The 23358-nt window shown below is 37.2% G+C and overlaps 1 protein-coding gene and 2 pseudogenes across 1 annotated transcript; 1 reads left to right on the top strand and 2 right to left on the bottom strand.

Annotated features, from left to right (window-relative positions):
- Window positions 1-533: 533 nt before the first annotated feature.
- LOC112578226 (olfactory receptor 2H1-like) lies at window positions 534-1585 on the bottom strand. The gene has a single exon (XM_025262466.3). It carries the CDS (start codon window positions 1464-1466, stop codon window positions 534-536), a length of 933 nt encoding a protein of 310 aa, XP_025118251.3. The 5' UTR covers window positions 1467-1585.
- A 7341-nt stretch (window positions 1586-8926) lies between these two features.
- LOC112578225 lies at window positions 8927-10057 on the bottom strand (annotated as a pseudogene).
- A 10994-nt stretch (window positions 10058-21051) lies between these two features.
- Window positions 21052-21987, top strand: LOC102410485 (annotated as a pseudogene).
- Window positions 21988-23358: the final 1371 nt, after the last annotated feature.

Below are 23358 nucleotides of genomic sequence, written 5' to 3' on the forward strand. Positions count from 1 at the left end.
AGGTAATTGTGGCTCTTTCAGTGAACCTTTTCATTTTCATATAAACTGTGCATAGAACACATATGGCCTAGGAACTATTGAGTGTGAGACCTGGAGAGCAATAGGAAGGTCTCAGGTAAACCCCCATATCTGCAGCTATGATGTGAGCTCTACCACGATGAGGCAGATTTCTTCTGTGATGAGAAAACAGATCTTTCATAACAGTATCATTATCATTAATGAGTATTTGTCTCTAGTTAATCACTTGAGCACTAACTCCAGACTTATGAAAGCATAATACAATACATGTGCACATAATATAAATATTTATTTATTCATAGAATCTTTACCAAATAGAGACACAACATTTCTGAGAAGAGAATAAGAAGAATTTAGAATTGGTAACTTCAAGATGTCATTGAAAGAAAATTTCACACCATTTTATTCAGGAAATTTAGCTGTGATCCTCATAAGTGAAAGGAAAAACCAGAAATAGATGATGTTAAAAGTTCCCAATATCTGAAGGACTATATGAGGATGGCTCACATTTCTCCTTAGCTTGAATCTCTTCCCACTAACCTTCTTAGCGCCCACTTAACTTCTTTATTTCTCAAGGTGTAGATCAAAGGATTCAGTGAGGGTGTCACTACAGTGTAGAAGAGGGAGAGGAATTTACTGTAATTCTGTGTGTATTTGCTCTTGGGTTGAATGTAAATGGAAGCTAGAGTCCCAAAAAACAAAACCACAACAATTAGGTGGGACCCACAAGTCCCAAATGCTTTCCTCCTGCCTTCAGTGGATTTTATCCTCAGCACACTCCTCACAATGCAGCCATAGGAGGCCAGAATAAGCCCCAGAGGTATCACCACATACAGAAAAATAGCTATGGAGAGCTCATTTTCCAGGAAGGTTGTGTTCACACAGGCAATCTTAATCAGGGCAGGCTCCTCACACATGAAGTCATCCACCATGTGATGGCTGCAGAGAGGCAATTGGAAAACAAGGATGGTCTGAACCATGGACTCCACAAAGCCACTGATCCAGGCCAGAGCTGCTAGTTGCTGGAGGAGCTTTGGGTGCATGATCACTGCATAGTGGAGGGGTCGACAGATGGCATTGAAGCGGTCATAGGCCATAACAGTCAGCAGGACACATTCCGTGGAGCCCAGCCCCAAAGCAACATACAGCTGGATCACACAACCAGTGTAGCTAATGGTCTTGTCAGGCCCCTTGAGATTCCAAAGCATTTGTGGGACAATACTGGTGGTGAAACAGAGGTCCAGGAAGGAGAGATTGGAGAGGAAGAAATACATGGGTGTGTGGAGTTTGGGGTTAAAGTACGAGACCAGTATGATCGCTGTGTTCCCCATCAGTGTCAGAATGTATATGATAGAGACGACAAGAAGGAGAACCATCTCCAGGTGGGGCTGGTCAGAAAAGCCCAGTAGGATGAAACCTGCCGGAGTGCTAGCATTTGTTCCTTTCATTGCTTAATTGTGAGTCACCATTCTTGGTCATTTCTATTTTCTTCCTGTGGGAAAGAAAGTCAGATATCATAACAAAAATATATATAACAAACTAAGTAAAATGAGCACTTTGACACTGATTTTTTAATATAGAGAAATGACAGAGTAAAAGTATGCAAAATAAATAGTATAGTAGGTTGTCTTGTTAAGAAGAGACACACAGAGTCTGAAAACACCAAATGCATTGCAAGGAAATATATAAACATAGAATAGACTTCAGAGAATAACCCAGAACAGATGTGAGAAGTATCCCAAATTCTCTGAAGACAAAATACATGGGCCGTCAACATGCATAGTGTGAAAAACCAAAGAAATGGAAGGTAAGATGATTGTTACACATATTCGTACAGGATAGATGATAGATATAAAAGAAAAATATTGAAAAATACATTGAGTGAGCAAAAGTCTGAGAAACAAGGCATATAAAATTCAAAACATGGAACAAAATAGGAATTGTTAGAATTTTCAAACATGAAGGGTTAGAGATAATTATCGTTAATATTCATCCTTTTTCTGTGAAGCAAATAATTACTAATCTAATAAGTGTGGAGGAAAACTTCTGAAATCTCCCCATTTGAGTCACACGTCTGCTATTTTAGCAATATGCTCTCCTGGAAATTGTATTTACAATCCCCAATAAGCAAGCTCTACCCTATATGACATGAATACTTCACATGCTTTTGTGCAGTTTTATTACAAGAGTTCATGAATTCAGCCACTAATGCAATCCAGTGACCTTCCATCAAGTATGTTATTTTGATTTATCAGTGTCTTTACACTATTAACTTGCAAAGATTAAGAAACACAGGCATGAAAATTTGTACTTCTGAATGGTCAATTTTGAAGTCTTCAAAACAGGTACAGTCATTTATCTTGGAGATCGAATTAAAACAAGCTGCTTAAACACAAATAAACAACAAAACCATCCAATGACAATTACTGATCTCCCCTTAAGTATCCTGGCAAGAAAATTAAACTTACTTCTAAGAATCCTTCACCTTTATAGCACCTCTCAGGCAATTATTGCACAGTCCAGTTTAGAGAGAATAAGTGGCTTATTTTCTTTGGCATCCATAGTAATAATCAGTTTCATTTTAAATTTTGGCCAAGACAAAGCTCTCACGTGTTTTGCATCAGATCAGATCAGTCACTCAGTCGTGTCTGTCTCTTTGCAACCCCATGAATTGCAGTACGCCAGGCCTCCCTGTCCATCACCAACTCCCAGAGTTCACTCAGACTCATGTCCATCAAGTCAGTGATGCCATCCAGCCATCTCATCCTCTGTCGTCCCCTTCTCCTCTTGCCCCCAATCCCTCCCAGCATCAGAGTCTTTTCCAATGAGTCAACTCTTCGCATGAGGTGGCAAAAGTACTGGAGTTTCAGCTTTAGCATCATTCCTTCCAAAGAAATCCCAGGGCTGATCTCCTTTAGAATGGACTGGTTGGATCTCCTTGCAGTCCAAGGGACTCGCAAGAGTCTTCTCCAACACCACAGTTCAAAAGCATCAATTCTTTGGCGTTCAGCCTTCTTCACAGTCCTACTCTCACATCCATACATGACCACATGAAAAACCATAGCCTTGACTAGACGAATAGACAATGATAATTATTTCCAGAATTATAGCAAAAGAAAGAAACTGATTTTGGTGGTCACATTGGTTAGCATGTTTCTATCTCTCTGTGCATTTTGGTGGTATAATAAAAACCCTGAGTGTTATGATGCACCAAAATTGACATTGACCTTACCTGGCTAAATTGCCTCTATTATTCAGTAAAGTGTAAAACAACTGTGCTTTTGAGAGATCGAACATCTCCTGGGGAAAAGACTGCACGTGAGTGGCCTCACTTTGCTTGATGTAACTCTACAATGTAATATTTCCTTGTGTATTTATGTTACAAGAAAAAACAACTATTTCCAAGCAGACACCACACTGAAACTGGTCTCGCTCCCTTTCACATTTCTGTTCTTAATCAGGATGAGGATAAAAGGATTTATATCTGCAAAGAGACGAAGCTAGGCAGTATTCTATAATTAAGAGGCAATGTCAGTTTATACATGAAAAACTGCTTTTGTTCGCTGCTAAAGGCAAGTAGCTCTGCATTTCTTTAACTTTTAAAATGGATTTTCTTTTTCTCTCCCACCTAAACAGCAAAGTACTACTTTCCAGAAAGAATGACAATCCAGCTGTGGAGATTTTTGGGGATTTTGATGAGAAGGTCATTCATGATCACAGATCTCGGACAAGCAGTGGAGGAACCCCATGTGTGCATTTTGTTGCCCCCTTTTTCCTGTAGTCTCATGGTTCAAGTCTCTTCAGATGGATGGTGGTTAGCTTGCTTCCTCTGCACACACCTCTTGAGTTCTTCCCAGGCAACTTCCTAGCATTATATTAGAGAGGAAGACATTCCCTGGAGAGAGAAGAGCCATGGAGACTGTGCTTCTGTTGCTGCTGAAAGACAATCAATTGCACACCACCTGCTAAACACACATGTGCAAAATTGTCAGTGTTATATAGATAGTATCTTAAAAGATTTATTTGTTGAAATTCATTACAATTTTTATTAGTTAAACTCAGTTTTGAACATAGTATGGAGACCTGCATATATCTGGAAATACATGCCTGAAGTTTACACACAATTAATGAAGATCCAAGAACAGATCTACAGACTTCTGGGTAATAGGAAATGTCTGGGAAGAAGTAGAGTCTAGTATCTAGTATAAAAGGGGAGAGACTATTGCAAATTCATGACCTCTTCTTAGAAGTGGCTAAAAATAAAGTTTTTATATCAGAAAAGATTTATGCTACACTCATAGCATTGTTATTACTTCTTGAAGAATTGGCATTTTCTTATAGTTGCTTTTAAAACACATGGTGTACCTCCTGCTTTGTGTGAAATGATTCACCGGGTGGAGTTTATTTATACAGTGGATATATGTGTAGAATAATACATGCATATAATTTGAAAATAAAGTTCAGATACTGCAGTTCTCTATGCAAAAATTCAACCTAGTAATTCTGAAGATCTAATTGGTTTCATTGAATGAGTCATGAATTGGGCAGCATCCTGTTTATCAAGTAGAGAAGAGCTGTACAAAACAGGAGGAATTTATATGCCGAAGGGGAAAGAGTGGATTGTGTCAGGCTTAGGTCACCTGTGTGTGAGGAATGGTCTGGGTCTATGTGTCAGGTTACCTTACTGGTGCTGACTAGAAAATTGCAGACTGATTAAGACTACATTGCTTGGAGAGGTTGTATTTAACTTAGGTACTTGGTCTTGGTTTGCTGAAGTGGTCTGAGAACAGCTGACTCCACTTGGGGCCTTTTGTTTCTTTTTTCAGTTCAGTTCAGCTCAGTTTGGTCGCTCAGTTCTGTCTGACTCTTTGCAAGCCCATGGACTGTAGCACGCCAGGCCTCCCTTCCATCTCCAACACGTGAAGTCTGCTCAAACTCATGTCCATCGAGTTGGCTATCCAACCATCTCATCTTCTGTTGTTCCCTTCTCCTACTGCCTTCGATCTTTCCCAGCATCAGGGGCTTTTCCAAGAGTCAGTTCTTCACACCAGGTGGCCAAAGTACTAGTAGTTTCAACTTCAGCATCAATCCTTCCAATGAATATTCAGGACTGATTTCCTTTAGGATTGACTGGTTAGATCTCCTTGCAGTCCAAGGGACTGTCAAGAGTTTTCCCAACACCACAGTTCAAAAGCATCAATTCTTCTGTGCTCAGCTTTCTTTACAGTCCAACTCGCACATTGTACATGACCACTGGAAAAGCCAGAGCTTGACTAGACAGACATTTGTCAGCAAGTAATGTCTCTGCTTTTTAAAATGTTGTCTAGTTTGGTCATAGCTTTTCTTCCAAGGAGCAAGCATCTTTTCATTTCGTGATTGCAGCCACTGTCTGTAATGATTTTGGAGCCCAAGAAAATAAAGTCTGTCACTGTTTCCATTGTTTCCCCACCTATTTGCCATGAAGTGATGGGCCAGATGCCATGATCTTAATTTTCTGAAATGTTGAGTTTTCAGCCAACTTTTTCACTCTCCTCTTTCACTTTCATCAAGTGGCTCTTTAGTTCTTCTTTGCTTTCTGCCATAAGGGTCGTGTCATCTGAGTATCTGAGGTTATTAATATTTCTTTGATATATTGTTTCTTTTTTAACATCAAGTAAAAGTCTAAATAGCACAAAATTCGATTCTCCATATTCTTATTCTTGTCTTTCACGACATTCATCTTATGTTCAATCAGTAGACACCAGCTGTTTCTGAATATTTTTTCCTTTCATTAAATTTATGGAAATTACACCATATACTTCTCAAAGTCCAACTTAAATCTCATCTTTCACAAATGTGTCTTTCATGTTCTAATTAATGAAAGTATGAGAAACAGATCTTTTAGGGATTTAAACTATTCTATTATATCTAGGGCAGCCAGAGTGTAATAGAAAATGACAACAAATATACTTGAAAGATTTTTAAAAGTACCATATCACAAAGGGAGTGATATATTTTATGCTAAGGAAGTTGGACTTCCTATGATCCCAAGAAGAATATTTCATACTAGATAAGATCATAGACTCCAGATTCAGATCAACTTAGGTTCTAATTCCTCGGGCAAGTTGTTGAACTTCTAGAAGGTAAAGTTTTCAAATCAATAGTGAGTGGAATGACAGTTTCAGGTTCCTAGGGTGGTAGGTGATAAGTGAGTTACCACACGTAACATACTTGGCAGAGTACCTGGCACCTAGCAAAACTCAGTCCATGTTTACCCACTGATATATTAATGATGAGACTACTCATGGAGTGTGGTTAAAACACAACAATATTTTTATTCTTTTATTCATCTTGCCTGTACCATGTAGCAGTTCTTTCCTTGGTCCTGGTTTACAACTCCAGAGTGTGCTATAACCTTTTTGGTCATTTACAAATGGTAAAAGTGTCCACTTTAGTAATAAAGTATTTTCACATTAGTAAATAAAATGTCCACTGGCGAGTGACACTTGATTTACATGTAAAGATTCTGTGTTTCCTGAGCTTCAGCCTGCTCCCATCTGAGACCTCGCAGTGGCGATTTGGGTGAGCTGGGTCTCTGCTTTCCACCTTGTGCATGTTCCTCTGTGCCTCTAGCTTGATAAGCGCAATTTCAGAACTTGCCAGGGCAAACCTGTGTGGAGGGAAAAGGAGAAGTTAGGCAGGAAAGTTTTGTTGACTAAATAGATGAAACAAAATTGGCATGATACTGATCATTTTAAAGTGCTTGTTAACATACATGGGTTTATTTGAAATTATTCTATTTCCATTTTCCATATTAGAAATTTTTACACATTAAGAGCACTAATCCTTTGTTCACTGTGTTACTGATTTCTGGCCTCGTTTGATTATTTTTTTAGACAAAATGCTCTTATGCTTTTAAACTTCTGAAATGTATTCATTTATTATTCAATACATGGTTGATGTTCTAAAATGCCCTGTGTGTGCCTGGAAAATTTTGTATGTCTTCATGCCTTCAGTGTTTTCACTATATTAATTTTGTAATTTTTGCTGTGCTCTTTATATTTTCTATGTCCTTATTCATTTATGTTCGTATATCTTTTCTACCAGTTATCCATCCAATTCTGGCTGTGAATTTGCCTATTTCCTTTCTTCTTAGGTTTTGCTTTATATTTTGAAGTTATTTGATAGAATATTAATTAAAGATTACTATAGCTTTCAAGTTAACTAAATGGTTCACATTATGCAATGTCTCTCCTTATTCCCAATAATAGTTCTTCCCTGAAAGGCTACCTTTTCTGATACTAGTAAGATCATGCCAGCCTTTTTTTTTGGTTAGTATTCATATGGTATGTCTTTTTTGTATTCTTTACAGTGCATTTTCTTAGGGACATCTTATTACCAAAAGAATATATGGAAAGTATTAATGTTCTGTCCTAGTGTGGGCATAAGGATATCATTTTAATAGCTTTTAAAATTTTATTGGAGCTTCCCTGGTGTCTCAGAGGTTAAAGCATCTGCCTGCAATGCAGGAGACCTGGGTTCAATCCCTGGGTCGGGAAGACCCCCTGGAGAATTTTATTGTATAATTAAAACTATAAGATTTTAAATGATTTGGGTAATCTTAGTGCTTAGTACGCATTTACCTGTCCTAATCAGTGAAGTAATTTGATTTGAATATAACCAGTTTAAATTATTAATGTCAATAAAATTTTATCTCATGAACAGAGATATAGAAAGGTTACTTAGATGCCACTTGTTAACCTTATCAATGCCTTCTGACTAGACCATGTATTATCTTCTCCAATATAGTTGCTTTTCTTTACTAATTTATTTAACTTCTTAATATATCCAGAGAGAATTATTTGTTTTTGTTAAAATGATTCTTAGGATTTACACTCTATTAAAAGAATTGATATTTTTGGCAGCAGCACACAGTGTCCGGGAAATTAGTTCCCCATCCAGGGATCAAACCATGCCTCCTGCTTTGGAAGCATGCAGTCTTAACCACTGGACCACCAGGTAAATCCCTATTTAAGAAAAAAGTAGACTACATTCATAAAACCATAGCATGTTGTGGTTATATCTAAGCAGGCTCTAGAATTAAAACCAATAAACTATTGATAATATTTTATAAGCAAATAACTATGTGGATATGGGTAAAATAAGGTCAATATTTTTAAACTGAACATATTACCAAGATTTTAAAGTATGTTATTAGAATAGATAAAACTTTATATTCAGTTTGAAGAGAATTATTTTCTAAAGTTACGATATCCATAAAAGTGAATAACATATAGGAGGCCAAAGACATGTTTTGTTAAAGAAATCTATATATTGTGACAAATACAGATATTTAGATTAAATGACAATACTTCAAAATTCTAATGCATATTTTCTTAGATTCCAGATAGAGAGTTAAAGAATTGATCAAAAGAGATTGACAGCCATTATGTGAGCACAAGAGATGTGTAAATGAGAGATACTCAGTCTCATGGCTCTTATCTCTTGGAAGCTTTCTCTGTGGGTGGAAGAGATCAGAAAAATCCCTGGATGTACTTAGTCCCAGATGCCTCTAGTAAATGAACAAAAATCAATAATCCCCCTGAAATAAAAACTGTTAGGTAATTGTAGGTTTTCCAGTGGACCTTTATGCTTGTATGTAAACAATGGACAGAACAGTTATGGCCTGTGGAACTACTGAATGAGAGATCTGGAGAACAATAGAAAGTTCTCAGAAAGTTCTATCTCTATGAGGCAGGTGATTTCTTCTGTGATGAGAAAATAGATCTGTCATGAACATATCCACCCTACCATTAGTTAATCTCTAGAGCAATAACTCCAGGATTTGTAAAATTATAATACATATGCACCACTATAAATATTTATTTATTTATTCATAGAATCTTTAGAAAACAGCCAAAAGAAAAAAGAGACATAACATTTCTGGAAAGGAATATGAGAAGGATTTACAGTAGGCAGCTTCAGGGTGTCACTGAAAGAAAATTTCATACCATTTTATTCAGGAGATTTAGCTGTGATCTTTACAAACAAAAGGAAAAACCAAAATTAGATGATGCTAAAAGTCCTTACTATCTGAGGGGTTGTGTGAGGATATTTCACATTTCTCCCTAACTTGGGTCTCTTCCCAGCAACCTTCTTAGCGCCCACTTAGCTTCTTTGTTTCTCAAGGTGTAGATCAAAGGATTAAGTGAGGGTGTCACTACAGTGTAGAAGAGGGTGAGGAATTTGCTGTAATTCTGTGTGTATTTGCTCTTGGGTTGGATGTAGACAGAAATTATTGTCCCAAAAAACAAAACCACAACAATTAGATGGGACCCACAAGTCCCAAATGCTTTCTTCTTGCCTTCAGTGGATTTTATCTTAGCACACTCCTAACAATGCAGCCATAGGAGACCAGAATAAGCCCCAGAGGTATCACCACATAGAGGACAGAAGCTATGGAGAGCTCATTTTCCAGGAAGGTTGTGTTCACACAGGCAATCTTAATCAGGGCAGGCTCCTCACACATGAAGTCATCCACCATGTGATGGCTGCAGAGAGGCAACTGGAAAACAAGGATGGTCTGAACCGTGGACTCCACAAAGCCACTGATCCAGGCCAGAGCTGCTAGTTGCTGGAGGAGCTTTGGGTGCATGATCACTGCATAGTGGAGGGGTCGACAGATGGCATTGAAGCGGTCATAGGCCATAACAGTCAGCAGGACACATTCCGTGGAGCCCAGCCCCAAAGCAACATACAGCTGGATCACACAGCCAGTGTAGCTAATGGTCTTGTCAGGCCCCTTGAGATTCCAAAGCATTTGTGGGACAACACTGGTGTTGAAACAGAGGTCCAGGAAGGAGAGATTGGAGAGGAAGAAATACATGGGTGTGTGGAGTTTGGGGTTAAAGTACGAGACCACTATGATCGCTGTGTTCCCCATCAGTGTCAGAATGTATATGATAGAGACGACAAGAAGGAGAACCATCTCCAGGTGAGGCTGGTCAGAAAAGCCCAGTAGGATGAAACCTGTCGGAGTGCTAGCATTTGTTCCTTTCATTGCTTAATTGTGAGTCACCATTCTTGGTCATTCCTATTTTCTTCCTGTGGGAAGAAAATCAGATATTAAAATCAGTGGAAAAATAACTGAGTAAAGTGAACATTTTGACACTGATTTTTATATAGAGAAATAATAGACAAAATAAAATTGTGCAAAATAAAAAATGTAATGTGTTGACTTGTTATACAGATAGAAATATATGTCATGAAAACATCCTGTGCTTAAAGATATATATATATAAATATAGAATAGAATTAGAACATATACAAAAGCAGGTTTGAAATGTATCCCCAATTCTCTGAAGATAAAATATACAGGCCAATGCCATTCTCCCATGTTGATGTATGGCAAAACCAATATAATATTGTAAAGTAATTAACCTCCAATTAAAACAAATAAATTTATATTAAATATATATATATATATATATACACACAGGCCATTAATGTGCATAGTATGAAAAACAAAGAAATTGAAAGAAAGATGATGGTTACACATATGGATACATGATAATAGATATAAAAGATAAGTTGAAAAATACATTGAGAGAGCAAGAATGTACCAAGGTACACAGCACTGGAGACCTAAAGACAAGAAGAGTTAGAATTTTCACATTGCAAGTGTTAGATATGGTTATTATTATTATTCATTCTTTTTCTGTGAAGCAAATAATTATTAACCTGATAATATGTTAAGGAAACTTCTGTGATCTCCCTAATTGAGTCACTAGTCTGACAACTTTCTAGAGAGTAATACTTTCTAGTATTTACTTTCTAGAGAGTAAATACTACTCTCTAGAAAAATCTACTTTACAGTCCCTAAAATAGCAAACTCTTGCCCCTAGTAGCCCCTCAGTTCACATACTTTAATGTCATTTTATTACAAAAGTATACGAATTCAGCCACCTAGTACAATGTGTTGACTCTGTTAAAAGTAAATTATGTAGAAATTACCCGTGTCTTTTTAACTATTAACTTGAAAAGATTAAGAGATATAGTTATGAAAATGTGTGGTTCTGAATGTCAGTTCAGAGATCTCCAAAATGGTTTCAGTCATTTACTTGTGATATCAAATCAAAACAAATTTCTTAAAAACAAAGTAATAAAAAACAACAATAAACCCTCCATTGAAAATTTCTGATTTTCCCTTAAATAAATCCACTAGAAAATAAAACTTACTTATAAGAACCCGTGGCCATTACAATGACTCTCAGGCAATTATTGCATAGTCCAGTTTAGAGAGAATAAGTGGCTTATTGACATACAAGGTAAAAATCAGCTAAATTTTAAATTTTTGCTAAGACAAAACTATCATGAATTTTGAGTAGAGTATGATTGCTTTTTCCAGAATTAGAGCAAAAGAAAGTAACTGACCCTGGTGATCACATTGGTTAGCATCTGTCTATCTGCCCATGCATTTTAGTGGGAAAATAAAAACCCTGAATTAAAATTAACACTAGATGCACTAAAATTGACATTGACCTCTTCTGGCTAACTTTGACTCTGCTATTCAGTAAAGAATAAAATAACTGTATTGTTGAAATATTCAATGACTCCTGGAAAAATGTCAGCAATGAGTGGCCTCATTTTGCTTGATGTAATTCTACATTTTCACAATTTTTTTCCTTGTGCATTTATGTTGCAAGAATAACCAATATTTTTCAAACAGACCACACTGAACCTGTTCTCTCTTTCATATTCCTGTTGTTTATCAAGGTGAGAATACAGGGATTTACATCTGCAAAGAGGAGAGGGTAGTCAATTATTCATCATTAGTCAATGTTGGGTTGCACATTAAAAAAACTACTTCCATTCACTGCTGAAGGCAAGTAGCTCTAGATTTCTTCAACTTTTAAAATGAATTTTCCTTTTTTCCGCCTTTTTTTTTAGTATATGTGCTGCCAAAGCGAGCACTTTCCCTTTTTTTCCAAAAACAACTGAGAGTAAGTTCTACCTTCTGGAAAGAATGGCAATCCAGGGTAGAGGTTCTTGGGGGTTTTGATGAAAAGTTTAATCATGATCACTGATCTAGGACAGGCAGTGGAGGAACCCCATGTGGGCAGTAAACTCAGTCTCTCCTGTTATCTCATGCTCCTGTAATCGCAAACCCCTCTAATCTGAAGCTCTCTTCAGATGGATTGTGGTTAGCTTGTTTGCTCAGCACAGATTTCTTGAGTTTTTCTTCCCAGGTAACTTCCCATAACTATATTAGAGAGGGAGACAGGCCCCTGGAGAGAGAAGAGCCACAGAGACTTGTGCTTCTGTTGTCAGAGGAAGACAATCAATTGCATAATACCCTGTAAACACACACGTGCATGTACACAGGCATTTTGCTGTAAAGGTATTCAAAACAGATACTTTCATGTTGTCATAGTATACTGGATACCAGATAGAAAGGACCAATGGACTTCCAGTCTGTGAGAACATCCTTTAGTTCTACACATAATAAAGTTTGCACAGCCTGTTAAGGTCTTTCACCTATTTTCTATTACATACTATTAAATATAGCTAGGTAATAGTGTGTCAATATTATTTAGATAGTACCTTAAAAGATTTTTTACTGAAGTATAGTTGAGTTACAATGTGTTAATTTCAGGTGTACATGAAATTGATCCAAGTTTATGCATATATAGTTTATATATTCTTGTATTTTTAATATATATTTATATATGATTTATGATGTTTCATTGTTAAGTCATGTCCAACTCTTTTGTGACTTCATGGACTGATGTCCACCAGGCTCCTCTGTCCATGGGATTTTCCAGGCAAGAATACTGAAGTGGGTTGCCATTTCCTTCTCCAGGGGATCTTCCTGATCCAAAGATTGAACTTATGTCTCCTATATTGGTAGGCAGATTATTTACAGCTGAGCCACACTGGGAAGTGCCATATATAATACATATCTACATCTACATACTTTTAATATTCTTTTCCATTATAGATTATCACCAGCTATTGAATATCAGTCCATGTGCTCTAGAGGGACTGGTATTCAATATCCTTTTTAATTTACTTTATAGTACTATATAGTAGTGTTTTTCTGTTAACCTAAACTTCTCATTCATTCCTCATTAAAATGTTAATTCATTAAAGTTTTTGTTAGAGAACCTCAGTTTTGTACACATGCATGCCACAGAATCTGTTAAGGAATGGTTAAAAATAAAGCCTTTGTGGAAAACTGGTCAATCCCTTGTAAAAGAATGAAACTAGAACACTTTCTAACACCATACACAAAAATAAATTCAAAATGGATTAAAGATCTAAACGTAAGACCAGAAACTATAAAACTCCTAGAAGAAAACATAGGCAAAATACTCTCCAACGTACATCACAGCAGGATCCTCTATGACCCACCTCCCAGAGTAATAGAAATAAAAGCAAAAATAAACAAATGGGACCTAATTAAACTTAAAAGCTTTTGCACAACAAAGGAAACTATAAGCAAGGTGAAAAGACAGCCTTCAGAATGGGAGAAAATAATAGCAAATGAAACAACAGACGATGAATTAATCTCAAAAATATACAAGCAACTCCTGCAGCTCAATTCCAGAAAAACAAATGACCCAATCAAAAAATGGCCAAAGAGCTAAACAGACATTTCTCCGAAGAAGACATACAGATGGCTAACAAACACATGAAAAGATGCTCAACATCACTCATTATCAAAGAAATGCAAATCAGAACCACAATGAGGTACCAGTTCACACCAGTCAGAATGGCTGCTATCCAAAAGTTTACAAGCAATAAATGCTGGAGAGGGTGTGGAGAAAAGGGAACCCTCTTCCACTGTTGGTGGAAATGCAAACTAGTATAGCCACTATGGAGAACAGTGTGGCGATTCCTTAAAAAACTGAAAATAGAACTGCCATATGACCCAGTAATCCCATTGCTGGGCATACACACCGAGGAAACCAGAATTGAAAGAGACACATGTACCCCAATATTCATCGCAGCACTGTTTATAATAGCCAGGACATGGAAGCAACCTAGATGCCCATCATCAGACGAATGTATAAGAAAACTGTGGTACATATACACAATGGAATATTGCTCAGCTATTAAAAAGAATACATTTGAATCAGTTCTAATGAGGTGGATGAAACTGGAGCCTATTGTACAGAGTGAAGTAAGCCAGAAAGAAAAACACCAATACAGTATACTAACACATATATATGGAATTTAGAAAGATGGTAACGATAACCCTGTATGCGAGAGAGCAAAAGAGACACTGATGTGTAGAACAGTCTTTTGGACTTGGTGGGAGAGGGTGAGGATGGAATGATTTGGGAGAATGGCATTGAAACATGTATATTATCATATGTGAAACGAATCGCCAGTCCAGGTTCAATGCATGGGACAGGGTGCTCTGGGCTAGTGCACTGGGATGACCCAGAGGGATGGGAGGGGGAGGGAGGTGGGAGAGGGATTCAGGATGGGGAACACATGTACACCTGTGGCTGATTCATGTCAATGTATGGCAAAACCGCTATAATATTGTAAAGTAATTAGCCTCCAATTAAAATGAATAAATTTATTTTAGAAAAGCCTTTGTGTCAAAAAGGAATTATGCTCTACAGACAGCAGTATTATCACTTCTTAAAGTATTGCCAATGTTATTCTATAGTTGTCTCTTAAGTAGATGGTGTATATCAGGTCTTGTGTAAAATAATCCGTTCAGGTACAATTTATAGTTTACAAAAATTATAAATATATGGATAAAATATAAGATATAAATATATACATTTAATTTGAAAATTACAGTGTTCACGTATTGGGATTGTCTGTAAAAATTTCTGATGAAGTTGGGTTCTCTGTTGGCTCAGGTGGTAAAGAATCTGCCTGCTGTTCGGTCCCTGGGTTGGAAAGATCCCCTGGAGAAGGGAATGGCAACCCACTCCAGTATTCTTGCCTGGAGAATCTCATGGACAGAGGTGCTCAGTGGGCTACAGTCCATGGGGTCTCAAAGAGTCCAATACGTCTTAGCGACTAATGCTCACATAATAGTAAACATTAGAAACAACTGATATGTAGACTATGTTGTAATTTTCCTTCTATAAACTTTTCTTTCAACTGTAGTGACAAAGTGTCAAAATGTAGTACCAAAAAGGGATAACAATATTTGCTAGGTGTGCTGGTCCTGGGTTTGTTTGCCCTCAAATTCTTTCATTGTCCCTTTTCTTCACTGTTCTGCATTACAGGAAGACTGGGCTCTGAAGGCTACTTCCTCCAGGCTCCCATATTGACTGGCTTTCACATGGGAGACACAGACTGGCAGGAGAGCAGAATGAAGCGAAAAGAGAAGCCAGGGTAATTCTGCCTTCCACTGTGCTGTAGGAGGCTTTTCAGGGTGAGGTGGCCATCTCCCCTTTTGGTTCTAGTTCTGTTGGCAAGCTTACCATTGTCCCTGCTTCCACCAGGTTATCCTGGGCTTTTGGCTTCTTTTGCTTCTTCAAGTCCAGCGGTGGGAACAGCTGCCAGCTATTTCTAGTCTCAAGTTCAACTCTCATTTCACTGTTTGGTTTTCCAGCTACCCCATCATATGTGTAACCCACTTATACATTAAAGTCTCCCTATTGCAAAAGATCCAAAACTATTTGTAACTGGCCCCACACTCTGGACTTTGTATACTCTTCTTTTCCAAAAAGTATACTTCTTAGGAAATATTTAGTCCAATTCTAATCATGTTCTGGTTGACAAAATCTATTTTCTATGAAATAGTCTTACAAATTTCCACAGTAGATAATGCCTTACTCCAAAGCAATGAATTTTTAAGTTAGATTTAGATACCATTATAATAATTGGAGGGTACTGGGACTAATCAATGTTTATTTCTTCCTTGAAATGCTGCTTGAGAAAGACTAATTCTGAATATTGAAAATATTAACTGTTTTTTTGAATGAGGCTCAAGAACTCAATTACTGATATGTATGATATTAGAGATTACACTGAGACATTCATTATATAAAACCGAATCTCACTTAAGGGCTTCCCTGATATTTCAGTTGGTAAAGAATCTGCCTGCAATGCAAGAGACCCTGGTTCGATTTCTGTGTCAGGAAAATCCGCTGGAGAAGGGATAGGCTACCCAGTACAGTATTCTTGGGCTTCCCTTGTGGCTCAACTGGTAAAGAATCCACCTGCAATGTGGGAGACCCTGATTCAATCCCTGGGTTGAGGAAGATCCCCTGGAGAAGGGAAAGGCTATACACTCCAGTATCCTGGCCTGGAGAATTCCCATAGTCCATGGGGTTGCAAAGAGTCAGACATGACTGAGCAACTTTCACTTCACTTTCACAATCTCACTTAATGCCACAAATGCCTTTTGGAAAATTATTGACTACACTTAAGATTCTTTACGTGCCGAGAATAATTTATCAATATTGAAGAAAAAGGCCAATGCCAACAAATCTACAGATGCTTTCTCTAGCACTAAACTCTGACTACCTGATAAACAGCTTATTATTCTAATATATATTAATAGCAGTTCAACTCTCAGAAAGTGTTTCTGAATAATTCACTTCAATACATTTTTTTTTTAATTGGAGGATAATTGCTTTATAATGTGTTGGTTTCTGCCATACAACAATGCAGATCAGCCATTATTATAAATATTTCCCCTCCCTCTAAAGTCTCCCTCCCTGCCGCCTATCCTACCCCTCTAGGTTATCACAGAGCACCAGCCAGGCCGTCTGTGTTATACAGCAGCTTTCCACTAGCTATCTATTTCACGCATGGTAGTGTATATATGTCAATGTTACTTTCTCAGTTCGTCCTACTCTCTCCTTCCCCTGCTGTGTCTACAAGTCTATTCTCTATGTACCATCTCCCTTTCTTCTCTGTAAACAGGTTCATCATTACAATTTTTCTAGAATCTATATATATGAGTTAACATATGATATTTGTTTTTCTTTTTCTGACATACTTCACTCTGTAAAACAGGCTCTAGATTCATCCATTTCACTACAACTGACTCAAATTTGTTCCTTTTTCTGGCTAATATTCCATTGAATGTGTGTAACTGAATATATTTCCTCTTAATCATTAATATTCAAAGACGATAACAATTACAAAATATTCGGTATGTTAAATCAGTGAGGAACTAATACATTATTTAAGGGGTCAATGATGATCGAATATTAGATCTCTGGCTAACCAACTTAATGAAAATATACATAAAAGGATTAAATATGTAAAGATTTTACTGCAGAGTATGAATTTTATTGGATAATGGAAAACTATAGATGAAAACTTGCATAAACTTAGTATTTGGAAGCTTTTCATAGGCAAATCAAAAACCATGGTGATGTGTTCATTTTTTGCTTAGCAGATTGAAAGTGAAAGTGAAGTCACTCAGTTGTGTCCAACTCTTTGCAGCCCCATGGACTGTAGCCTACCAGGCTCCTCCATCCATGGGATTCTCCAGGCAAGAGTACTGGAGTGGGCTGCCATTTCGGATCACATGACAAAAATAATCACTGAATTGGAATGAGTGAAGGAACTCTTAGGCACTGACCTTATGAGAAATATGGATTTCCAACTTATTTAAATATAGCAATGTTATATCTGTAAAGTAAATATGTAATATTATGAGGACATATTATAAAGCACATATTTTATTATAAAAAATTTAATCACAGAAATTTTTAACTTATGGTAAAATTATAAACACATTTAATGACTAAAAATATGGAACTTATTCAAATAACTTGGTGCATTGCACTGCTGTTACAGTTAATATTTATTGACATTGAAAAATATTTATATTTGTTAATGAAGATAATTGATTACAAATGAGAAACAAGTCTCACTTATCCAATTATGTAACTAAAGCCTAATAGCAAAGACATTGCTTTTTTTTTTTTTCTTTTCTTCACCCACAGAAAAGAATATAAGAATGCATACGCTTGAGGGGCTGGGGTGAAGGTGACGGAGTTTGTCTATGATATTGCCTGGCTGGAGATAAAGCAAATGTCCAGTTGAGGAATGCCTTCCTTTACACTTCTCCCTTGAGAAAGCCCTGTTCTGGACACTCTAAACTCCATGTTAATTTGCAACTTGGAGATACAGATCCCTGAGGTCTTGAACATCTATCTTCTATGTACTTCTTAGTTTTTTCTAATTTGATTTTCTTGAAGGACTACTGCTCAAGAACTATCTACTTCCGCTGAATTCATTGGTATTGGGCAGTGATATTCACTTCAGTGAAGCAATTGTAACATCCTTAAATCATGTTGCCCATCTTCTTTTCTGCATGCTAACAAAGATATAAGGCAGAAGGAGGATGACCTAGACGATGGAAGGAACCCATCTTAATTTCTTTTATCACCACCTCTCTCTCCCTCTTGAGTGGCCTCCAGGTACATTAGCCAGCATTGACTGACTCAGCAACTTTAAAGACTCACTTTGTCTCTCCTCCAGATTCCCTTTCAGGAGTCCTTCCTCTATGCATCTTTGCCAAATATAATCATTTTTCATACCACAAAAATAATCAGAAAAGGGCATGGCAGAAAGAAAGTTCTTGAACTTTTTTCCCAAAGGTAAAAGATATTTCTCTAGATATTTCTTCCATTTGACAGTAGTTAAAATCTTGATAGAAGACAATGGCACCCCACTCCAGTACTCTTGCCTGGAAAATCCCATGGATGGAGGAGTCTGGTAGGCTACAGTCCATGGGGTCGCTAAGAGCCGGACACGACTGGGCGACTTCACTTTCACTTTTCACTTTCATGCATTGGAGAAGGAAATGGCAACCCACTCCAGTGTTCTTGCCTGGAGAATCCCAGGGACGGGGGAGCCTGGTGGGCCTCCGTCTATGGGGTCGCACAGAGTCGGACATGACTGAAGCGACTTAGCAGCAGCAGCAGCAAAATCTTGATATAAGCTAAATGTTCTTCAGTGGAAGAATGGATAAAGGAAAATGAGATTATCTATCTATCTGGTGCAGCCATGAGAAAGGAGATCCTTTTGCTACAACTTGTATGAAAATACTATATTGTATCATTTAAGTGCTGAATTAAAAAAAGACAGAGAAACAGAGAATAGAGACTAGAATAGTGGGTTCCAGAGACTAGGGGGAGGGGTAAATGGAGCTTCAGTCATGTCCGACTCTGTGCAACCCCAGAGACGGCAGCCCACCAGGCTCCCCTATCCCTGGGATTCTCCAGGCAAGAACACTGGAGTGGGTTGCCATTTCCTTCTCCAATGCATGAAAGTGAAAAGTGAAAGTGAAGTCGCTCAGTCGTGTCCGACTCCTAGCGACCCTATGGACTGCAGCCTACCAGGCTCCTCTGTCCATGGGATTTTCCAGGCAAGAGTACTGGAGTGGGGTGCCATTGCCTTCTCCGAAATGGAGCAATGTATGTCAAAGGGTACAAATTTTCAGTTTTAAGAGTAAGTTCTGAGGAGCTAATGTGTGACATGTTGACTTTAGTTAATAACATGGTATTGTAGACTTGAAAGTTGCTGAAAGTAGATCATAAGCATTCTCACCTCACACAGAGAAAAGAGTTAACCAATGTTATCTATGTGAGGTGATGAATATGTTAATTTTCTTAATCTTTGTAATCATTCAGCAGTATATATGTATAGCATGTTATCATGTTGTACACTTTAAGTACATACAATTACATTTGTTCAACTTTCTTCAATAACATTAAAAAAACAAAATTTTGAAAGTATGTTTATTTCACTTAAGATGCCATGTTACTTGTAAAAGTATATACATACCCAAATAAGCTTACAAATTTAGCTTTCATTATTCCTAAATGGTTCAACAAGATACTGATTTTAGAACATAAAGGGGATTTCCCAGGTGGTACAGTGGTAAACAATCTGCCTGCCAGTTCAGGAGATGTGGATTCGGTCCCTGAATTGGTAAGATGCACTGGAGAAGGAAATGGCAACCCATTGCAGTATTCTTGCTTGGAGAATCCCATGGACAGAGAAGCTTGGCGAGTTATAGTCCATGAGGTTGCAAAGAGTTGGACATGACTGAGCACACACACTTGATGAGAGCATAAAATTTGGGGACACAGAAGATGATATTGTAGAAAAATAGTAAATGAAGAGGTGTGGCGAAATATAATCTGGACTGATTCTGTTCTGCAGAATGTAAAATTGATGACAAAGACATATTTTGCTTTTTCATGACGTTACCAAAAGCCAATTCCTTGTCTTTAATTAGGTGGGTGTGTGTAAGTGAGTTTTTACCTTATTTTTTTTTTTTTTTTGAATCTGAAGACATTTTATCAAAAACTGAACAAATTGCACACCTGAGTTTGTGCATCTGTGTTTTTATGTGCATGTATCGCAAATATCTTTTTTTTCATCAACTTTGAGGTATAAAAACTTGTGATCAGTTGTTAAATAGCTTATAAAATTATTTAGCTTTCCTCTCTGCTGAAATTCACCTGTGTCTGACCCTATACACACTCTGATCAAATATTTAGTTATAAGAAACATTATCAGAACTTGCTTTGTCTTTGAGTAACAAAAGACAAAAAATATGTTCCATTTATTTTTCTGATCTACTCACTCAACTGTTATTCATTATTTTTGCATTGTAATTTCTGTGGAAACAAACAATGATCACTCATAACTCATTTCCTACTAGGCACTTAAATTTGCTTCAGCATTCCTATCCTCTTTTCCTCCCACTTCTACTAACAGACTTATATAGCGACCCAAACTGAGAGCTTTTCTTTTCTTAGAAAAATTACCTTAAATAAAAATTTTCAACAAATGGGAAAAGAGAATGGTCACACACAAAAAAAGAGGATGGGTCAAATATTTGAGTCAAGAAATGATGACACAAAACAATGCCTTTGTTTTTAAGAATGCCTTTTTAATAATTACCATTTTTCCTTCTCCGTGAAAACTGACTAGTTATGAAAATCTGAGTTTACTTCAAATTTTAGAGGTAAATAGTAATAAGTATAATGTTATTTCCCTCAATTGAATTTTGTGTTCATTTTTCTCTTTTACAATAACAGACTAATGGAAGAAAATAATGAAACATCTGGGGGAGATTTTATTTTGCTTGGATTCTCAGACCAGCCTCAATTGGAGGCCATCCTTTTTGTGGTCATTTTGATATCCTATCTTTTGACCATCCTGGGCAACACAGCCATTATCCTGGTCTCCTGACTGGACTCCAAACTTCACACACCTATGTATTTCTTCCTCACAAATCTCTCCTTTCTTGACCTTTTCTTAACTACCAGCATCGTCCCCCAGTTATTGTGGAACCTGAAGGGACCAGCCAAGACCATCACATCAACAGGCTGTGCCATACAACTCTATTTGTCCCTTTCACTGGGTTCCACTGAGTGTGTTCTCCTGACCATCATGGCATTTGACCGCTATGTAGCGGTCTGCAGACCTCTCAATTACACCAGTGTTATGTACCCATAATTTTGTAAGTCCTTAGGAGGAATAGCCTGGCTATGTGGAATAGGAAACACTCTTATCCAAGGAACCATCACCCTTCACCTTCCTCACTGTGGACATCACCATGTGCACAACTTCTTATGCGAAGTGCCTGCCATGATCAATTTGGCCTGCTTTGACATCCATGCAAATGAAGTCCAGCTTTTTGTGGCCACATTACTTCTCCTTCTTCTTCCTGTGGCACTGATATTGGTCTCTTATGGATTCATCGTGCAAGCAGTGACAAAAATTAAGTCATTCCAAGCTTGGCGTAAGGCTCTAGGGACCTGCGGTTCCCATCTGCTGGTGGTGTCCCTCTTCTTTGGGACCAGCTCAGCCATATACATTCAACCAAAGAGATTCTATGGCCATAGCCAGGGGGAGTTCCTTCCACTCTTCTACACTGTTGTAACTCCCACCCTCAACCCCCTCATATATACTCTGAGGAACAAGGATATGAAAAGAGCCCTGAGAAGAATGCTGAGAATAGAACAAAATTCCTAAGGAAAAATCAAGGAAACAGTGACTTTTCATTGAGGAAAATTATTAAGGAGACCTAAGATTTAATAACTACTCCCAAGTGACTGCTTACCTTTCTGTCTATATTTATCAACAATATGGCTACTGTGGTTTAGAAAAAAGAAGCACATGTAGACTCTACTTGTGTATCTCATGGAACTTTATCTCTGTGTGTGTGTGTGTGTTTTATAAACATATTCATACTTTCTTCTACTAAATGTCTTTAAAGGGCATATCCCAGAATAGGGAGATTCAGTGATCTACCCAATATGCATGTGCTTACATATTTGATTAGGGAATTAGATAGAGTTTAATATGAAACAGAAAATGCAAAAGTATATATTAGCATGAGGAAATTACTCTTCTTTTGTAAAAGAGCCCTAGTGTGACATTGTTTAAAACATTCTACCGCAGTATCCCAATTCTTTCAAGGAAAAAAAAAAAAAAACAACAACAAAACAAAACTTGAAAATATGGGCTCTTTTTACAGTAATGCACCAGATTTGTGAATCTACTTAAAATGCTACTAAGGAAGAAAAAGGTTTGCTTTTAAATGAAAGAAATAGAAATAACTGTTAAATAATTATAGAAGTTACTTAATAATTTAATGAAATACTAAAACCTAATGTGATACTAAAACTTAATGTAACTTAATGTAATCTAATTTCAAATGGACTGAGGGTCTACAGGGCAAAACCTTGTATTGAATCTTACTCGATGCTGTATTTCTTATTTCAGGATCTCTGAAATTGTAAAACACATGGGTTCTGAAGCCAGACTTGGTTTGAAACTTTGCTCTTTCTATTAGCTATGTAAAACTTTTTGTTCTTTACTTTATCTCTCTGTTCCTCAGTTTAATCACCTCACAGGTTTGCAGTGAGAATTAAATACATTAATTCATGCAGTGTACTTTAAAATGACTCATGGCTCTGGTAAGTGCTGAATAAATCTTAAAGATTATTAAATACTTTTGAAAACACTATGGTGTTCTATAGCCTCCAAATTCTTCAGTCTTCCTCCATCCTTCTTAACTTGTGCTTGACTTGTTTGCAATTGTCTTGTACTCTGCATTGTCTTGTACATTGCGCTTCTTTTTCATTGTGTTGAAAACACTGAGACCAACCAAAATCTCTCTTTACTTCACTTCTCTTTAGATCAGCACCAATTTTCACTTCTTAAGAGCCAGTTTAGATTTTGTAACCTGTGCTGTAGAGAATATGATTGATATTTTGGGTCAAAATGCTTGAGTTCAAAACCCAATCTATCAATCTAATCAAGTAGATCAGTAATTAATACTTGAGTGGTAATAAGAGTTCCTAATTTACATGACTGTTGTGATAAATAAATCTGAGTTTA

The sequence above is a fragment of the Bubalus bubalis genome, chromosome 2 (genome assembly GCF_019923935.1).
Source record: "Bubalus bubalis isolate 160015118507 breed Murrah chromosome 2, NDDB_SH_1, whole genome shotgun sequence".
In the NCBI taxonomy this organism is placed as follows: domain Eukaryota; kingdom Metazoa; phylum Chordata; class Mammalia; order Artiodactyla; family Bovidae; genus Bubalus; species Bubalus bubalis.